The sequence below is a fragment of the Stenella coeruleoalba genome (genome assembly GCF_951394435.1).
Source record: "Stenella coeruleoalba genome assembly, chromosome: 13".
Lineage (NCBI taxonomy): Eukaryota > Metazoa > Chordata > Mammalia > Artiodactyla > Delphinidae > Stenella > Stenella coeruleoalba.
This window is the reverse complement of record NC_137159.1, coordinates 1036906-1056455: the sequence shown is the minus strand read 5'-3', so window position 1 is coordinate 1056455 and position 19550 is coordinate 1036906. Positions and strand designations below refer to the sequence as shown.

Below are 19550 nucleotides of genomic sequence, written 5' to 3'. Positions count from 1 at the left end.
GACCCTACGTTCTAGTTGGGATGCGGGTGGATAGACCTGCAGGGGTGTCCCTGGTTGAGGGGGCGCAGCTCCTGGACGAGAAACCCCACGTGTCGTGCCCAGCGTGGGCGGTGGGAGAGGGGAGTGGGGTTCTAACTTCCTGCTCCCACTGGGGGATGCGGGCCCGGGGATTGGAAAGATGCTGCTCCTGCCCTGACTGGACCTGCAGGCCGCCTGAGCTTCGTTGAGCTGTGTGATGCGTCAGCACCGAGTTTCTCCCTCTGCACGCATGGACGGTGCCCCGTCCAAAAGCACACCAGGAGGACCCCGTGAGGCGCCAGGCACAGCCCCGAGTGGAGGTCCAGCGCCACACGCCCAGAGGGTGACGGTTTGCGGCCACTGGCGTTCTCAGGGGACCGAGGCCTCTGAGGAGGGGGGAGGCCCTCAGAGCAGCCGAGGGGCCGGCTGGCCGTTCCGCACGCTCTCAGCAGCCCCGCGAGCGGGGGCCGCAGCTCCGAGCAGAGGGGCTCTCTGGGATGAAGGCCCTCTTCTAGCTACGTTTTCTTCCTTTCCTTTCCTCCCATCATTCTGTACCGCCTACAAACAACCAGCTCTGCCGACTTCTCTGAAGTGGTCCTGGCGCCGACACAGGGATGGTCGTGTGACCGTCAGGCTGTTAGAAGTTAGCGAGGGTGTGCCGCCGGGCAGGCTCTCCAAGGGAGGCACGGAGACGGGACCCTCGTTGGGCAGCCACACAGACCCCCAGGCCCATGCCGGACGAGGCGGCGATACCAGTTCACCTGGACACGGTTCAGAACCAGCGACTTGCAGCCGCGGGTGGTCATTTCGCTGTGAAGCTCGAGGTGGATTCACGTGGCTGCAGCCGTTCCCACAGCCCTCCCGTCCCGTGGCCTCTCTCGTGGCCGGCGGTTGGGCGGGCCTGGCCCCGGAACCTGTGGAAACCTCCGTGTTCTTCCCCGTGGAGGGTTGGTTTGGCGCAGGCTGCTCCACCCCCACCTATGTGGAAGGAGGCGGAAACGGCCTCGGCGGGAGCAGCAGGCGGGAAGCGCACGGCAGACGGACAGGTGGACGGGGCCTCTGCGACGCGGACGGCTGGGCTGGGTGTCCGGGGCTCGTCTCCGGAAGGTGCCCCCGCTGTGTCTCCTGACATGCACGCTGCCCTGCCTCTCGGACGCGGGGTGCTCGGGATGTTGCGTCGTGCTTCTCTGCGGGCTCTGTGTTCCGGGCTGTTTCTGGTTCTGCTCCACTGGCCGACCTTTCGCCTCTGTGAGTATCTCTACCATTGACGTAGAGGCTGCGGTTTCCTGCTTCTCTGCCTGCCTGGTATCTTTAACTGGATGCCAGTGGTGTGAATTTTGGCTTTTCCAGTGCTGGATGTTTTTGTATTCCTACAAATATTTGCAAGCCTTGTCCTGGGATGTAAGTTATACAGAAACAGTGTGATGCTTTCGTGCCTCCGTCTTACCCTTTGACGGGCAGGACTAGGGCGCCTCTAACGTGGGGCTGATTATCCCCGTCCCCACCTGCGAAGCTGCGTCCTCTACTCCATGTCCTGTGGTCTATGAGCTGCTTCACTGCTGAGCTGTCTGATGTCCCGTGTCTGAAAACTGTTCCATAAATTTGGTTTTAGCATTTCAGGTGAGAGGGTAAAAATGATCCTTCTTATTCCTTCTTGTTAACCTGCAGTGGTTTCGAATTTTGAAATAACGGTGACACACCATTATGTTGTACCCTTTAAACTAATACAAGGTTATATGTCAGTTATACCTCAGTAAAACTGCGGGGGGGGGGGGACAAATAAGGATAAAATTAGGATGCAAGAGGTACTTCTGACAGAACGGGAAAGCAGTAGGTCAGCCATGGCTCTCCCATGCTGAGTCTCCCCAGCCCAGGGCCCAGACGTGAGGACTGGGTGGAAGTCTTTGAGGCCCTCATCCTCTGTGGAGACGGGTTACAACCAGGTCCAAACACTGTCCTGCGACCAGTGCTCTGGGTGGGCCAATGGGGGCGGCGTGGGCTGGCGGCTCCTCCGTTTCTTCCAAGCAGGTGTGACCCCTGCTTCCTCACCCAGATCGTAACTCTCAGGACACCCTGATTCTGCCACATCAGAGGTGACCCGACAAAACCCCAGGAAGGAAACAGGAGAGACGCCACTCAGGGCTTCCTGCTGCAGAACGTGGGGGAGATGTGATCTTGCCTGAAGCTCCGTTTTGTTTTTCCGTTTGCACGACCTATTTCTCACGAGCTTCTACGTCAGTGGGCATCTGGGGGCAGGGACATCCCGCCGGACCTGAATATGAGTCCTGCCCGCGTTTCTGTTTCCTTGTGCTGACTGTGCCTTTGTGAAGACTTAATGCGCTTCACCCAACAGACGACGCTCAGTCACCAGAGGGCAGGCTCAGCCCGGGAGGCGACGGAGGGGAGGAGCCGTGGGGCTCCTGGGGGGCAGGACTTCAGTGTCCTTTGGGTGGCCCCGCTGGGATCCGGGTCTGCACCCCAAGGCATGATCTGGGTGCTGGGGTGTGATCATTGGGACTTTCCTCCACGGAGATAGGTAGATGCATAGGGACCAGCTCTCCCTGATCACTCCCTCCTTTAGTGGTTTTTGTGTGTGTGTGTGTGGTACGCGGGCCTCTCACTGTTGTGGCCTCTCCCGTTGCTCCGGACGCGCAGGCCCAGTGGCCATGGCTCACGGGCCCAGCCGCTCCACGGCATGTGGGATCCTCCCGGACCGGGGCACGAACCCGCATCCCCTGCATTGGCAGGCGAACTCCCAACCACTGCGCCACCAGGAAAGTCCCCTTTAGTGTTTTTTGAACAATTTGTGACGTTAACATCTTGTAATGTACTGTACACAGAGTGACATGTAACGTCTCAGTTTTCCTGTCATCGTCTCTGTCTTCATAACTACATAAGTAGCCACTTTGAGGCCAGACTAGTAGCAATTCTTTTCCCTTCTGGGTCCTGGCATAGTGGTTGCACATAGTAGGCAGTTAGTGGGTTTGTGTAGTGTTGTTGAGTTGTGGGCCAGTGTTTCACAGAAGTGGTCAAAGTGTAAGGGCTAAGCCGTCAGCCATTTCTGAGGTCTCAGCTGGGACACCTTCAGCCTGTCTTCTTGGAAGCACATGGTGGGACTTAGCAAGGCCTTGTGAAACCGGCCCCTGCAGCCTCCCTGGGAGCTTCTGTGTGGTAGCCCTGCCCACAGCCTGGAAATCCAGCTGCAGGTGGGCCCAGAAAAAAGCAGAGATGACTTCCATCTTCAGTAGACAAGCAGGCATGACAGTGTCTCAACCTGCGGCTGAAGTGCAGGCGATGTTGGAAGGAGCCAGGCCTGGCTGCCCGCTGAGCCCAAGCCTCTCCTGGGGCCTCGGTTCGCGCAGCCGGGGGAACAGCGGCCAGCGGTGCTCTGTCTGACCGTTTCTGCCCAGGCTCCAGCTGCTGCTTTCCTTCCCATCACGTGTCGCTCACATGGGCAATAATAACCCAGAAAACCAAGTACGTGCAGGATGGGATTTTTTTCAGCCAACTTGAGCTCCCTCCACTGGACGCTTTTTGACTCGGAATCTCTGTGTCCTCACCCGCCGTCCGCTCATCCTCATCCTGCTCGGGGACACAGGTTCCTCAGGCCTCCGTGTCCCCGCAGGCTGCCTGGGCCTCCCCACCCTCCCGCCCTGCCCTCGGCCGTGGCTTCGACAGGTGCCTTCACTCAGCTTCCCTCCTGGGAATCCACATCCCTACCTTCCCTACCGAGTCATCCAGGCCAGCTACTCAGAAACTTCAGTGAGCATCAGAGTCCCCTGGAAAGCTCCGGGCCCAGCCCCGAGTCTGACGCAGTGGGTCTGGTGGACCCGTGTCTGAGAAATAAGTTGGGGGAGAGGCTTGGTGTGCAGGATTCCGCCTGCCCCCTGGGGGGGCCTCCGTGGTGAAGGTGAACGAAGCACACTTAGCCGTGGAGAGATTCGGCTCTGGGTGTTACTAAGGGACCGCAGAGTGTGCCTTGGCCGAGGTTCAGGCCTGTGTTCAGTGCAGAGCAGCGAGTCTGATGGCGCAGCTGGAAAGGGTCATGGGGCCTCCGGGTGCCTTCCCTCCAGAGCAGAGAGCACTTGTGGGGAGATGGCCCTGCAGTGCCAGCCGCCGCTCCCCCAGTAGTTCTAAGACTTGACCACGAATTACTTCCCAGATTAACTGTCTGGGCCTCCGTCGTGGTGTCTCTCCCGTTACCTTTGATTAGCACTTCTGTTTGGAAGGAGGCTGCGAGTCGCTGGTGACCCGGACCCTTCTGAGACCAGCGTGTGCTCGGGGCGCCACCTTCTGCAGCTGCCTCGACTCCGCCAGTTACTGCAAAGGGAGAAAGAGCGGCTAGCTCTGGCCTCACCTCCTCTGCCCGGCCTCCTCAGAGGAACTCAGAGCTGTCCTCTGTTGCGTTTATTTCTTCCAAATCCTCAAAGCCAGAGCAGTTAAGAGTTATGGTGTGAAGCCGTTGAGGACTCCGCGGTCTCCCTCGGGGGCCGTTCCTGTGTCTATTGGCGCGTCTGAGCCCTGGACTGAAAGAGCAGGTTTCCAGCCTGTCTGAGCTGTGCCTTGCAGGCCAGCGGGGGCCACCGTCCACCCCTCCACTCGCTCAGCCCTTCAGTCACTCTTCCATCGAGCGCCGCCGTGTGCCAGGCCCTGCGGAGAATCGTCTTGAAACCCACAGTCTCGCTGGACGAGAGAAGGAAGAAGAGAAGATGAAGTCTAGAGGGCAGCGTATCCTCTGTGCAAACAGGGCTCGAAGGGGGCAGGGAGGCTGCGGCAGGGACCCTACAGCTCTCCTGCTCAGAGAAGCCCCCGGGGGCCGGAGGGGAGGGGCAGGAGCTGCGGTGCGGGCCCAGTGATGCCCGGGCTGCCTGGAGCTGAGGGGCAGCGGGCGAGTGGGGGTGGGGGGTGGGGTCCGCGGGAGGCCGGCCTGGTCATTCTCGGGGCTTCGAGTTTGCTGCACACACCGCAAGTGGGTGAGTCTGCATCCCCTCCCTGCTCACGGAACGGCCTTTGGGCCTCTGTCTGCTGACCACCCCCCAGCCGTGTCCTTCATTTCTAACCCTGCCTTTACCTGGGGGTTGATAGCATAAAACAAATGTAGAGAGAACCTTCTAGACGAAAAGTTTCCAGCTGTGCTGGGTCTTGGGCCCCTGAGAGCAGCCCTGTCATCTGTCACCATCTCCCAGCCTACCCTCCACCGGTCTCACCTCCCCAGGGTCCGTTGTCACACGTGGACCAGACAGTCTGAACGAAGGTGACTCGGGCCTCACTCCTGCCTACAGCCCCCGGGGGGCCCCTGGCTCTCAGAGTAAATCCGGGCTCCTCCCTGTAGCCCACAGGCCGCGCGGGGCAAAGAGTCGGCCAGGGGCCCAGCCCCGCGCTCCTGCCAGCCTCGCCTCCTGGTCTGTGCCGCGGGGTGATGGCCTCCCCCTCCTCGGGCCTGGGTGCTGGGCGTGGAGCGGCACTGGTGCTGTGAGGGCCGCGTGGGGACCTCGTTTCCTGTGACGGCGTGTCCGGCACTAGGGGCCCTCGAGTCTCCTCGCAAAATTGTATTCTTACTGCGGGAGTATTGTCTTTGAGGCTGTTGTATGGACAAGGAAGAAAATCTTCGATCCTTTAAAAACCAATTTGGAACAGTTTCTCATTTCATTCCGAGGGAAGGAACACTGTACTTTGGAGAACGAGGATCTGTGAACTGTGCAGGGCGGGGCCTCCTCAGTAACAGTCGGGCTTCAAGTCCTGCTGGAGGCCAAGGCCAAGGTGGCGGCGTGCGTGTGGGCCAGGCCAGAGCAGCCAGCCTGGGCTCTCAGGGGGCTGCACCGGCCACCTGCAGTCACCGGGCAGAGGGTGCAGATTCAGATCGGAAGGCTGGGCCGTGACGCCCAGCTCCCCACTCGGGAGCTGATGGCTGAGGCTCGGCTCAAGACCGGGTACAGAAAAATGATCCCCGGGGGTTAACGCACGCTTCTGTAAACCTTTGTATTTAAAGGGGGATGAATGTGTGTTTGAAATCTGTTCCTGTTAGGACTTCTTATTGCTAAATTTGCAACACTGTTTCTATGTTAATATGTTCTTAAACATGTAAGTTTGGGGGAGAGTTTATTGAGTTGCCCTTGAGGTTTTAGTTATAGAAGTCTTCTTCTTCTGTGGGATCTTAGTTCCCCAACCAGGGATCAGACCCAGGCCCTGCAGTGGAACTGCAGAGCCCTAACCACTGGACCACCAGGGAAGTCCCCAGAGAAGTCTTCACACCCTGTTCTCAGATCCAGCTGAGAGAAAGATGAACGTCTAAGAGATGGAAATTTAAGTGCTAACTTTATTACCAACAAATCTCAGTGGAGGAACATGGGTCAGATCCGGAGGCAGTGGAGCTCGCTAGTGCCTCGCCCTCAAGCGTAGACCTGGGCCTCCCGCCCAAGGGCTTGGCCCCCTTGTCTAGAACTGCTGCCCTGAGCCAGCTGGGAGCAGGGAGGGGACCCCCCAGGCCTGAGCTCCTCCTGCTTAAGAAGACAGACCCACAGGGGCGTCCTGCCCCACCCCCGAGCATTCACAGGCGAGCATTCAGGGTGGGGGGTGGACAGGGTTGCCGGCCCTGCCCGGGCCCACCTCTCTCAGCCTTCCTCCCGCTTTGGCTGGTAGGTCTTGTCCACCTCTGAGCTCTCAGACACCCTGTGGGGTGGGAGTGTGGTACCAAGGATGAGCGCTGTGCTCCCTGTAGAGACCCCCCAGCCGGGCTCCTAACCAAGCCACCGACGGGGAGGAAACCTTTGTCAGATCCGCCGTGAAACCGCAGCTCCCAAAGCCACTGCGTCTAACCTGGGGAGCAGCAAGGTCTTTTACGGCACTTCAGGCTTTGTACGGAGTGGAAAAAACATGGTGCTCCCGCGGCCCCGGAAGTCTCACCCTATGTCGGAAGCTGTCCCAGCCTAATCTGCACGTTTTGTTTTTAATGACTTCCTGATACACCTGGCTGTTGTTCAAAACAGGGAAATTCAGAAAAGTGTGAAGAGGAAAATCAGAGTCACCATAATCCTACCAGTAAATATGAATAAAAAACACGTGTAGGAGGAGAATGAATAGAAACGTTGCGAGCGTGCTGTTGTTTCCTGTATTCTTTTCTGTGTGTAAATTTACATGTATTGTGAACGAATTTGGGATGTCGCTGCATCAGTATTTCTGTTGCTTTCTTCATTAAATTGTGAGAATTTTCCAATGACATCGTTGGAAAATTGACAGAAGTCAGGGGGTCCTCCCGCTGGAGTCCTCCAAGCCCTCCGCCCACACAGAGGAGAGCCGGGCCCTGGCCCCACTGACCCCCGGCACCCGTTCCCAACCACGTGTCTCTCCAGCCCCTCTGCCTGCTATTCCTCCTTGGACACCCAGGGCTCCCGCCTCCTGTCCCATCCCCAGGTGTCAGCAGGCCCCTCCTTCCTCAGTAAGGACTTCCGTGGCCTCCTGAAGGCAAAAGGGCCCTGTGGGACTGGTCACCTTGGTCAGAAGTGCCCTGCAAGCGCCCAGGCAGCCCCCAGCCACGCGCCCCTGGGGACCTCGCCCCCCTCGGTTCCCTAGAGTGTGCACAGGCAGTGGTGCCCTGTGCCCCCCTCTTTTGCTGGAAAACAGCCTTTGTCTCCTTTAAGTTCACCTTCAGGGGGAATTACCACAGGTCCTTCAGGAACCTTGGAACATCCAGTCCGGGGCCCTCGGCTTTCAGACGCACCCTGCGGAGGGGCTCAGGGCGAAGAGGGCGGCCGTGTTCCCGCAGGCGGGGTGAGCCCAGGAGGAGGGGGTGCCTCGGAGCAGGGTCGCGTTGGCAGGACAGCTGGGACGCGGGCTGGTGGACGGCGGTGCCCCCCTCATGGGGAGCACCTGGCGGCCGGCAGAGGTGGGCTTTGTCCAGCCCGGGGTGATGGGGGCTGAAGTGAATGCCATTTGGCCCTCCCGGCTTCCGTTTTTAGACATCATCTCTCCCCAAATCCTTGCCTCTAATCAGCCTTTTCTCGCAAGACGAGGCAGTTGTGTGCAGCTCCGGTGTTGGCCTGCGTTGACCTTGGTGGATGGATGTTTCTCGTTTCACCTCAGGTGCCGGAGGGCGGCCTCAGTTCGCCTGTGCACTTTGGCAGCAGAACTGCAGGCTCGTTCGTCGCCTCAGGCACCTGGGGACAGAGCAGGCTCGAGTGGGAACGTGGGGGGCGGCGGGGGCTTGGCGGGGAGGCAGCTGGCTGCGCTGGTGGTGGGGCGGCAGCCAGGGGCGGTTGTCCTGTGATTCCGCCACACCCTCAGGGCCCCCGGCCTTGCTGCCCACCGTGTGAAATGTTAACTTGCAGGATGGGAACCTCCTCCCGCGTGGGGGCCTGTCCCACAGCAGGTGTAGGACACACCCTCCGGTGGGTGGGGACAGCCTTGCACCTGGTGTTAACAGACATCTCGCGTTCGCCGTCCCGCTAAACACAGGCTGGGGCTGCTAGCAGGCCCGCGAGGTCACCGGCACACACTCGTAACAAAAGGGAGGGAACAGAACCTCCCCGCCCGAACCTCGGTAGCTGTAGCTGGCCTCCCAGTGTGAGAATTTGCGTGACCTAATTTTCGTGCCAAAAAAAGGTCTGATTTTTAAAGACACATTTGAATCTCCAAAATGAACCCAGCCCCTCCAGCTGCCAAAAGCACAGGTGTACCTCACTGGATATGTTGTCTTTACCCTGAAGATGCCGCAGGGCTGGATAAGCACCCCCGTGCCGTGCGTGAGGGGAGCCGTGGTGTGTCCAGCGAGACGGAGAAGAGAGGCGTGAGCCGTGGTCCTGCACCTGGGACCTGCTCAGTTGGCGCAAGGGCCACACGAGCCTTTGGGGGGACAGCGGCTCTCGGTCCCCCGTGCTTGGTGGTGGTCATCAGCGGCCGCCTGCGCTCGACCAGCCCGGCCAGCTGTCGAGAGCCTTGGTGCCGGGGGCTCCCGCTGTGCCCCAGATGCAGCCTTTGGGGGGGGAGGGGAGCTGGGGCTGCATTCTCACCACCCCACAGACGGTTTAGTGGGTGAAAAGCAGAGTTTTACGCCCAAGAAGCACTGATCCAGATGCCCATCAGCCGCCTGCCCACCCTGCCAGCGAAGGGGGGCTCCTGCGGTGTCTCCTCACAGGAGCTGCGGGCAGGCGAAGACCCTTCCTCGCCAGCTGCTGAGTTTGTGAAGCTCTGAGGAGTCACAGCCGCCTGCCAGCGTAACGACCTGTGCTGTCCTCAGCCCCCCGGTGGGAGAAGTGGATTAAAGGAAGCACCAGCAGAGCCGCCGTCCAGGTCACGTGGATGCTTCACGGGGCGGGGCTTCCACTCTGAAGCCGGCTCTCCTGCGAGCGGCAGGGTCTCTGGGGGCTGTAGAAATGCAGAGATATGGGCACCACCCCAGGCCCACTGAGCCAGAATCAGCGTCTTGAAAGGCTCCCGGGTGGCAGCGCCCACTGAAGTGCAGCTGGATCTGACCAGAACGGGCGGCGGGCCTCAGAGACACGTGCTGTCCCTACGTCTGAGCCCTGTCCTCCAACCCCTGAGTCCCGGGAAGGGAGGACACACATCGCTCCCCAGGGCGCGGTCACGGCCCGCTGCTCCTGTGCGGACGTGTGGGGACCACAGTCCTCCCCCCGGGTCAGGGCGGAGCGGTGGACGTGCGCACCTGTTCCCCGTTGTTTTCCTTGAAAACCGCCGGGCGCGTCCCACCGATTGCTCTTATCCCTGATGTCTTCCCCTGTGCCTGGCTTCCCAGTCTTCCTCCTGTTTTAAAGGTTCCGTTCAGTCTAGAGCCCTCTGGACGGAACCAGTGGTCTGGTGACCTGCCTGCCCAGGTCTGGGCGTGCGCACACACTGCCGGTCCGTGCCTGGGTTTCCTGATTCTGAAATTGCGGTTTCTGATACTGACGCAGCAGGGTCCCCGGGGACCCTGGGCTGCTGCTTTGGGGACGAATGGGATCATCTGAGCCCGGGGGCGTCGTCGGTGCCCTTATTTCTGTACAGAAATCTGCCACATGCAAGCAGGTCTAGACCGGGTTCTGGTGCCCATAAGCAAAGGCATCATGCCTGGCGCTTCCTGCTTCTGCTCTTCCGTTGGCGCTGCAGGTGGGTGCACACCACGGGGTGGAGGAGGCCGGCCCTCGGGGGTCAGAGGGCCCCCGAAGGCTGCGAGGGAGGGGGTTGGGCACCGGCTTGCTCTCCGAGCAGCACTGCTGATGGGGCAAACGAATAAAGCCTTAAAGCAGAGCGAGGCAGCTGAGCCTGATTGGAGGCAGCGTCTCAGGGCTAAGCGTGGACTTAGATCACGCGGTTTGGGGCCTGGAGTGAGTTTTACAAACCCCTGTGAAGGACAGGAGTTTGTAGTGGAAATGCTCACAGCCTGTGCCTGAGCCGTCTGAAGGCGGCTGCGCACCCAGCGCCTGTGATCGGCTTGGCCTCTGGACACAGCATCCCTCCCTCTCGCTGCGCAAATCCAGCGCTGCTGCTTTTGCTTGGTTTTAACTCATCGAGATGCTGCCAGCCGCAAACCCCGGTCGGTATACAAGGGAGGACCTGCAGGGCCGAGGGACCCTTCCTGGCCTGGCCCACGGCTCCAGGCTGATGGGAGGACGTGGCACGGTGCCTGCACCAGGCGCCCTGCAGATCCACAGCCAGCACCATGTGGCCTTCACCTGCCTGCAGGGACCTCATGCCCTTGAAGGCTCCCTTGGCGCACACACTTTCTCTCCTGCTCCCGTCAGGATCCAGTGTGTCCTTCCAGCACCGCCCCCGCCCCGCAAAGGCTTCAAACCCTTCTTCACACTGGCACCTGGGACGGTGACCCAGCGCCAGCACTGAGCTCGCGCCCTGGTCCCTGCTCATGCTTTCCTTGGACCCCACCATCCCCACCTGGTCTACGGGTGTGTCTTGTTCCAGGAGGGCCCTTGTTCTGCCCCCTCCCCGAACCTTGCAGGCAGGGCTCTGCCGGCAGCCTGAGGCCGCTCCACCGGAAGTCTGGTCAGCCTAGGGTGGCCACGTGCCGGGGAAGCTGCGTCCTGCTGGTACACGAGGTGGGGAGCACATGGGGGCTGCTCCCACCCTAGGCACCCCCTCTGGGTGTTTCCCAGGCAGCCCCACTCGGCCAAAGTGGGGAGAAGGGAGCAGCCCCTGGAAACACACCTTTTCAGTAGAATGTCCAGGTGCCACCCTGGCCTTCGCTGTGTTTTCTCCGCACCGTTCGTACTGGACGTGCTGTTGGAAGGGTCTGGCAGCTTGAACGCTCTGGTGGCTTTGAGGCGCGAGCAAAAGGCTGGACGTGGGGTGCGGCTGCTGTCCACTGACGTCTGCCTCTCCCCTCTTTCCTTAGCTCAACGATGCCGCCAAGCAGCTGATGGAGATGGACAGGCTGGGCCCGGCCTCAGCGTCCGGCTGCCTCACCTTCATGCCCTCTGACCCCGGTGCGGGGGCCAGCGCGGCCCCAGGTCCCACTTCAGGCAGCACGGGGGCGGTCAGCGCCTTCCAGCGGCGTGTGGACAGTAAGAAGAATGCCAAGAAGCGACACTCCTTCACGGCGCTCAGCGTGACGCACAGGTCCACACAGGCCGCCAGCCACAGGCGCTCCATGGAGATCAGCGCCCCCGTGCTGATCAGCTCCAGCGACCCACGGGCCGCGGCCAGGATCGGGGACCTGGCGCACCTGTCCCGCAGTGCACCCACCCAGGTAACGTCGCTGGGGCCGGGGCTTCCTCTTCGGCTCCGCTTGCTCCCCGTCCCTGGTCCCTGGGTGGGTGTGAGGGAGACCAGGCAACAGTGCCTTTTGGGGTCCCCGCCCTAGGGCCCCCGAAGCCCTGGTGGGAGGTGTGTCTTGGTCTCAACCAGCATTCAGACAGCCGAGGGGGATGTGAGGTGCTTCTCAAGTGCCCGTGACGCGGCCTCTCGAGGTCCCGTCCCAGCCCGCCTCAGCCCCCTGACTCGGGAGAAGGTCTGGGTTAGTGCTGCTGTGTCTGCAGCATCTCGTGACACGGGCTGACGTGCTCCCTGTGGACAGAACCAGACGTGACCATGTGTGTACAGAGCCCTCCTCTGTGGGACGGGGCACTGGTTCCGTCCACCAGGGAAGCAAAGGGGTCACCTTGCTCTCAGCCAGCCAGACCAGGCAGCCCTGGAGCCAGGCTGTTGCTGCGTCCACGCTGGTCCTGCTTGCCGCACGACAGGCCGGTCAGTCAAGAGGCGAAGTGTGGGAGCCACGAATGAGATGACCGGGCCCTGGGACCCATTTTCCCGCAGTGACACTTGAAGTGAAAGTTGTGACCAGGCTCAGGACTTTAGTGAGCGTCGTCAGAAAGGGTGAGAGTTCAAGGGAAGCAGTTTGCAACCTGGCTGTGGCCCCGTTTAATTCAGCTGTCGGGAGGCAGGAAGGGTGGTGCTGAGCGCCTGTGAGTTGAGGGCCAGCCACCAGGGCTGCGAGCGGTAGGCGCCAGCGTAGGTCGGTGGTCATGGGTGGGACCCAGAGGCCAGCCCCGCCCCCTCTGCCCCCACCTCCGGCGCCACCTTCTGGGTCTGCATCCTCAGACTCCAGCTGCCTGCCTCTGGCGGCCCCTCGCGCCCTGCGGTAACGCTGCCCTTCACCTGGGTGCTCCTGGAGGTGCCCGTTGCCTCCCAGGAGCTCTGAGCACCTTAGCGTGGCCTGAGGAGCCCTTCAGACTTCGGCCACCACCCTGCCGTCTTTCCAGCATCTCCACCGGTCTCCCCTGTGGCGTCCGCAGAGATCCTGCACCTGTGCGCCCGTGCTGGCCTGGCTCCCCCTCCCCCCGCGGCTGTTCCTGCCCCTCCCCCCCTCCCCCTTGCGGCACAGACACGCGCCCACGCACACGAAAGGCCTGCGGCCCTCTCGCACCCGCTGACCTAATCCTTGGCCTGCAGGGCTTTCCCCTGCATCCATCGTGGACTGTGTTGCTTTTGTCGCTGGTATTCATGGCCTTCTCCCCAACCCCTGGACTTGGAGGTCCTGGGCAGGGACGGGGTGTCGCCCACCCTGTGTGCCGTGTCCTGTCTCCTGACCCCCACCCGGCCGTCTCTCCTCGGGTGGCCATGGGACCCGAGTCAGCCATGCTGCATTCTGAATGGTCTGAGCATGAAACACCGTGGCTCCAGGGATGCCACTTGACGCCCCCCCCGTGATGGCTCCCACGGGCTCAGGGCCCACACCGCCGGCTGCCGAGAGGGCGCAGCTGTGAGGCGGCCAGCTCGCTCCCGCACGCCACGTGTCCACCACAGGCAGCAGGGCTCCCAGGGGAGCGAGGTCAGGCTGGGCCTCCGATGCCCGCCGTGCTCACACTCGACCCTGATGAATCATTCCTCCCTGCCGTGCGGAAAAGTCCAGGCTCGGCCGAGGTCCTCATGAGCAGCGGAGCACCGCGGTCACCTTGCTGCTGGGCAGGGAGGGTTAGCAGGAGGGACGGGGAAAGAGGCTGTCTAGGCCAGCTCCACCACTCAGGGTCCAGATGTCTGCTTGCTGAGGTCGGGGGTCAAAGGAGGTGATTGACCCACAGCTCAGAGCGACCTGTCATCAGGTGACCCAGGTCGCCCCCCCACCCTCGCTGCCTGGGAAGCCCCAGGGGGTGCAAGGAGCTCCTGGGCCGGGCAGTGTGGCCGGTTATGCCCTGGAACGGGCAGCCCCAATCCTCCAGGCCTGCTTCCCGCGCACACCGCGCGTCCGCCACAGGCGGGGGGCGCTGTGCCCTCACCCCGACACCTGCAGCTGCGTGGGCCAAGCCCACCTGCCACCTGTTCGGTAGATAGAAGCCTTGCTGGGGCAGAGCCACACATGCTGACTTGCATGTCGTCTGCCCAGCTGTTCTCAGGCCACAACAGTGGGGCTGGTGGTTGTGAAGAGACCACGTGACTCAGGGACGCTAAAATTCTGACCACCCGGCCTTGTGCCGGGACGATGGCCCAGTCCCGGGCGGCAGTGTACCCACCGCCGTGGCAGGGGTGGCATGTGGCCGCCAGTGCACTGGCCCCTATAGGCTCCCGCGTGGGGACATTCAGTGGCCAAAGCAAGTCCTCCAGCCTGGCTCTGCTCAGTGGGGATGGGGGTGGAGTGGGGTCCAGGGCACCCAGGGGAGCCCAGGTGTTTGGGCCAGCCCACGGCACCATTTCCCTGGACGCTCCGTGTTGTCTGTAAGCTTTAACTGCTCGACGCAGAGGCCGGCAACCTCGGAGAGCAGAGGTGACCCACGGAAGCCGAAACCGGCGTCTCTGTGCCCGCCGTCTGTGGACGGCCGTGGGTGGGACCTGCACCCAGCAGGCTCTCACCAGGCTCGGTGTTTCTCAGCTTCAGAGAGACCACGGCTTACAGGCCAGCTTCAAATAAGCCAACAGAAGCCCTTGAGATCAGAAAGATATGCTTTAAAATCAGTGAGGAGGGGAGTGTTTGAAATTCAGCAGCGAGAACATCAAAAGGGAGCATTTCTCTAGCGTCTGAGGAGTGAATTGGAAGAGCCCTCCCGGAAGCTTCCGGGCGTCTTTCAACGCATCCGCCTGCATGTGGGGTGGCCTGCAGCCCCTCTCGCCACCTCTTCTTGTGTCGGCCCGGGACAGGGTCTAAGCGGGGAGTGCGGGCACCGACGCGCCGGGCTTCCCGCTGTCAGCCCACCTCCAGGCTCCTGCGCGCACTGCCCGTGGGGAGCCTGGGCTTGTGTTGAGCATTTTCAGAAAGTTACAAAGGTAATTCTGTGCCTTGTCCGGAGCAAAATAAAAAAAAAAGTACCAAGCAAGCACGAGACAACTAAACCGTCTCATCCTTGAGAACGTTGCACAAGAAGAGCTTTCCCTGCAGACGTGGGCAGTGCTGTCCCGACTTGCTGGCTGCAGGAATGAGAACACTGGCCGCCTGGCCCGGGCTTCTCGTCCACCACGTCAGCTGCCGACCTTGTCTGTTCTGCTGCGACGTTAAGGGCAGGGACTGCTGGGCGCCGGCCATCGCCAGCGGCTGAGGGACGGGCCCCTGGGCCTGGTGAGCTGCCGGTCCCTCCGTCCTCCCTCTCGTTTGGCGAGCTCTTGGCTAAAGGAGCAGCCCGGGCAGATGCAGGAGGACCCTTGTTGGACCCCAGCCCCCGGGACCAGCCGGCCCACCAGGCGACAAGGACACCGCTCGGGGCAGGGAGTGCGTGGAATGGCACAGCCGCTGGGAGGTGGGCCTGCTCTGGAAGGAGGCGAGGCCTCCTGTGGGACTCCATGTCTCCTCAGGCCCTGCTGCAGAGGCTCATGGCTCAGGACCCTCCCCACCTCCCCGCTCCTCTCGCCCAGCCCTGCCCCTCCCAGGCCCACCATGTGGACCACGGTATGGGCGCGGCTGCACACCCAGGCCCTGTAGCCGTGGCCCGACCATGGCCACCGCTAGCCTGAGGCCTGGGAGCTCGGCCGAGACGGAAGCTGTGCTCGGACCCTCAGTGCCCGCAGGGGCCCTCCACACGGGGGCTCGCGGACACGTGGATGGAGGACAGACACACTGAATGGGGCTGCGGGCTCTGGAGTCCCACCTCTCCATAGGAGACACCTTCTGTTTGAAGGCGGGAGACGGGTCATTGGGATGTGAACGTCATGCATTTTGTGCAAAGCCAGGGACGATGCTTTCGTCTGTGGACACACATGGAAGTGGGGGGTGGTCTACACTAGCTACTGGCACCTTCCTGTGAACAAAGACCACCAAGCAGGCGACTCGTGTGTGGGGAAGCAGAGCGAGGAGACCGCCTGTGACTTTTTTTTTTTTTTTCTGCGGTACGCAGGCCTCTCACTGCTGTGGCCTCTCCCGCTGCGGAGCACAGGCTCCGGACGCGCAGGCTCAGCGGCCGGCTCACGGGCCCAGCCGCTCCGTGGCATGTGGGATCTTCCCGGACCGGGGCACGAACCCGCATCCCCTGCATCGGCAGGCGGACTCTCAACCACTGCGCCACCTGGGAAGCCCCCCGCCTGTGACTCTTCTTAGTGGAAAAAGGCTCCACCTGTTGGTTCAGAGTCGAACCTCGCGATGCCCGATGGGTGAGAAGTAGCCTGTAACTGCCTTCCCCCAGCCCCCAACACGTTAGCGCTTTGCGATTTTCACCCCTGCACTGAGCAGGTCAGCTCCCCTTCGTGATGACCCGGGGAGGCCTGTCTTGCTTTTGGCACAGCTGTGGCCGTTTGGTCCCCGCTGCTGGCCCCGTGGGACGAGGGCAGAGGCCGGAGGCTTGTCCTCTCACTGCAGACGACACCTCAGGTGGGTCGGCCGACTTCTCAGCGTGCTGGACTGCTGCCGCGTGGGCAAGAGCAGCTGGGTGCCAAGAAAACCTTATTTACAGAAGCAGGGACAGCACGGCCAGATGTGACCTCGGAGGAGTCTGTTGACCGCTGAGCAGACCTGGACTCAGAAGCTCAGGGCTGAGTCAGTAGTTTGTGGGCCGGTCGGGCCACCTGAGGTGAGCTTGGCCTCCTGGTGGCCTCTGCCTCAGGTGGCCAGCCAGCTTCCTGGGGCTGATGGACAGAACCGGGGACGTTCCGTCGGCACAGAGCGACCGGCTCCCTCTCCAGGACAGACCGTCTCCTCCAGGTTCCTTGGCCTCCGACCTCGAGCTGCCAGCCCAGGCCCCGCCCACCGTCCTCCCTGCCCAAACCCCTGGCCCTGCAGGCTGTTGGGTGTTCTTTTTGGAACCAAGCGAAGAATCAGGCTGTAAGCGTTTTACTCTGAAGTTTTCTTTGGGAAGCACGTTCCTGAGAGCCTGATTTTCACCCCGTGTTATGGAGTGGTAGCGTGTGCTGAATAAAACACGCCCGTTTTGCGGCTCCTTCTTAGGGTGATGACAGTGCCTTCTGGACACGTGTTAAAAGTTAAAGTGAGGTGTTTCTTCCTGGGGTCTTGGTCTGTGTCAAGGAAGGCGACTTGGAGCCCCTTTGAGCTGGGGTGCAGCTTGCCAACCCGCAGACCCTGTTCCCTTTTTTTAATCCCAGTGGGAAATAAAAGGCCTGGTTCGCAGCTACTGCTCAGGGGCCCCGCAAGGGCAGCAGTGGAGCCTCTGGCATCTGCTAACAGCCTGACGGTTTAGAATCAGGGTCCGGGGGCGCTCAGCGTAGACTCCTGTGCAATGCCTGTGGGCTGTTGCTGAACGAGGCCTAAGGGATCACTGGAGTCGCCCACTCCATGGGCTCAGTGACCCCAAGGACTGAGCCACTGGCATCCTCACACTGTTGGTGGCTCCCCCGGGTTGGGCTGTGCTCGACTTCTGGGCTGAGCCCCAGCACGCGTCCATTGCGAGTCAGCTGAAAGGAATTCCACCTCATCACCGTGGACCACCTTCCCACGTCGTCGGGGCCCCGCGTGCATGGGGCTGCGCCAGGCCCGGGGGGAGGGGCGGGGTGTCGCCAGGGTGCAGGAAGAGTCTGTCCCCAGGCTGTGGTCCCAGTTATTTCTGTCCAAAAGCAGCTGGAGCCCTCACCTCCCTTCCTTCCTCCCTGCCCGATTCCCTCTCTCCTGCCAAGCCTTCACTAATCCCTTAAGGCCCAGAGCCATTAAAAAGTAAGCCATTAAAAATCAGAGCAGAATCAGCCTCGGGGCCCTCAGCCGGGAGGAAGCAGGCCCCAGTCCTGGCGGGAAGCCTGTTCCACGTTGCAGCCAGAGGGCGTGGGGCACGAGACAACCTGGCGCTGCGAACGACCTCAGACAGACTTCCCGTCCCACCCCGTGTGTCCTAGGAGCCGTGCGTTAGGGTGTGGCCGTGCCTCCGGTCAGCGCCGTCCTCCCAGGGCTGGACTGCTACAACTTGGAGCCCCCTGCCACGCCTGGTGCTTGCGAGCCCTTAATCCTGAGAGGAGGCCCCCCCGTGCCACGGTACCCCTGAGGGTCAGCACACAGCTGCCTCCCGGGCTCCTGGAGGGACCGCCATCTCAGCAGCCGCGTCCTGCTCTGCTGGGTCTGTGTCCTCGGCTGTTCACAGCTCAGCTACCGGCGGGGGACACCCCTCCACCTTCCATCGACAGGAACAGAGATGAAGACGGGACCCGGAGGAGGATGGCTGGCCCCACCGGGGAGTCACAGCCCGGGCTCCCACCACCGGGCACAACGTCCCAAAGGGCCTTCATCTGGGCTCCGCACTGCTCAGGGGGGAAAGTCAGAGCCCCGGGCTCAGTGGGTGGAGTTTTAGATGGTCTCCATCTCGACCTTGACCTTGGGAAGAAAGGCTTGTCACAGGTGTGGCCTCCCATGCCCCCGACCCAGCTCTAAGGGAGCGTCTGGCCGTGAGATCCCACTTCCTTGCTCTGTGGCCTTCGTGTGTCGGGTTTCAGGTGACGGCCAGGCTCCTGTAGGGCAGCCTCGTTGCCCCAGCGCTGGGGGAGCGCCACAGGCCTGCCGCCCCCAACACGTGTCGCGCGGAGTTGACGGGTGGGGGTCTGGAGGCCCACAGCCATGGCCAGCCTCTCCCTCTGCCCTGGAGGCAGGCACCAGCCTCCTCTGCACGTGTCGCCTCCTGTTGAACTACGGCCCGAGTGGCCGGCAGGCAGCAGGGTGCAGAGACCCCCGGCGGGCCACCTTCCAGGCACGGTGGGACTCAGCAGCCCCCAGCCGGGTCATGGGGCTTCCCACGTGGTGCCTTTGGCTGGTTGGCTGTTTCAGGAGAGCTTATTTGGACAGGAGGCCCTTTGACAAGAGCAGGGTCACGGGTCTGGCTCCGTCCAAGCCAGTCGCGTGGGCCCTGCCGCCCGGCTAAGGCCCTTCGGCCCCACTGTGGCCAGCAGTGCCGCGTCTGGTCAGCAGAATGGCCCATGATCAGGGTCCCCTCACGGTCCTCTCCTGTCCCCTCCTGGCCCCCCACAAAGGCGGCTTGTGTAGAATCCAGTAAACATGGGGTCACCTCAGCCATAGCTTGATCTTGAAACAGACCTCAGGTAGTCGAACTCTGTCGTTCGTTCTGTGTATCTTACTTTGAAAATGTAGTGGAAAACTACTGCTGATAGTAAAACGATGGAAAATTTGAACATACAGATTTTTAAAAATACGAACTCAAATCCCAGCTCCCTAAGTAAAAGCATTATCATTTGTATGTAAATTTCCCCATGTAAATGCACCCATCGTTTTACAGAAACAGGCTAAACCTAGGTGTCCAGTTTCCTCACGCCATCCCGTTTGCTGTGCTCCCCCGGCCCTCCACACCCACCTGTGCAGGTCCTTCTCCCAGGTCGTGTGGGGCTGTGTCGGTCTGCAGACGGAGTCTCGGGTCAGCCATCTCCTCTATCTGCCCTTTCTTGCAGCCGAATCTTCACCCCCTGTGGCTGCAGAAAGAATGATGCCAGCATTTCCTGAGGGCTTGCTCAGAGCTTTAAATTACTGTGTCTAATATTCCAGCTAACCTAGAAGCTGGGGGCCGCGGTGGCCCCATCTCCTCATCCCTCCAGGGCCTGTGTCTTCACTGCGTGATTTCCAAAGTCTCGGGAACCAGGGATTCATGTTTTGTCTGGTATTCAGGTGTTCGGGTGGAGGGTAAATCCAGTGCCTGTCGCTCGACCGTGGTCGGGGCAGAAGTCCACGG

At 61.4% G+C, this 19550-nt stretch overlaps 1 protein-coding gene across 5 annotated transcripts in view; it reads left to right on the top strand.

Annotated features, from left to right (window-relative positions):
• The window catches only part of SH3RF3 (SH3 domain containing ring finger 3), a 206375-nt gene that overhangs the window by 124428 nt on the left and 62397 nt on the right, over positions 1-19550 (top strand). For all 5 annotated transcript variants that reach the window (XR_013831165.1, XR_013831166.1, XM_079941603.1 and 2 more), the window contains one exon: positions 11357-11710. Coding sequence is in view for 3 of the 5 variants with exons in the window: in XM_079941603.1 (XP_079797729.1) it covers positions 11357-11710 (354 nt within the window). In the remaining 2 variants the exon portion in view is untranslated. The remainder of the gene's footprint in view (positions 1-11356; positions 11711-19550) is intronic.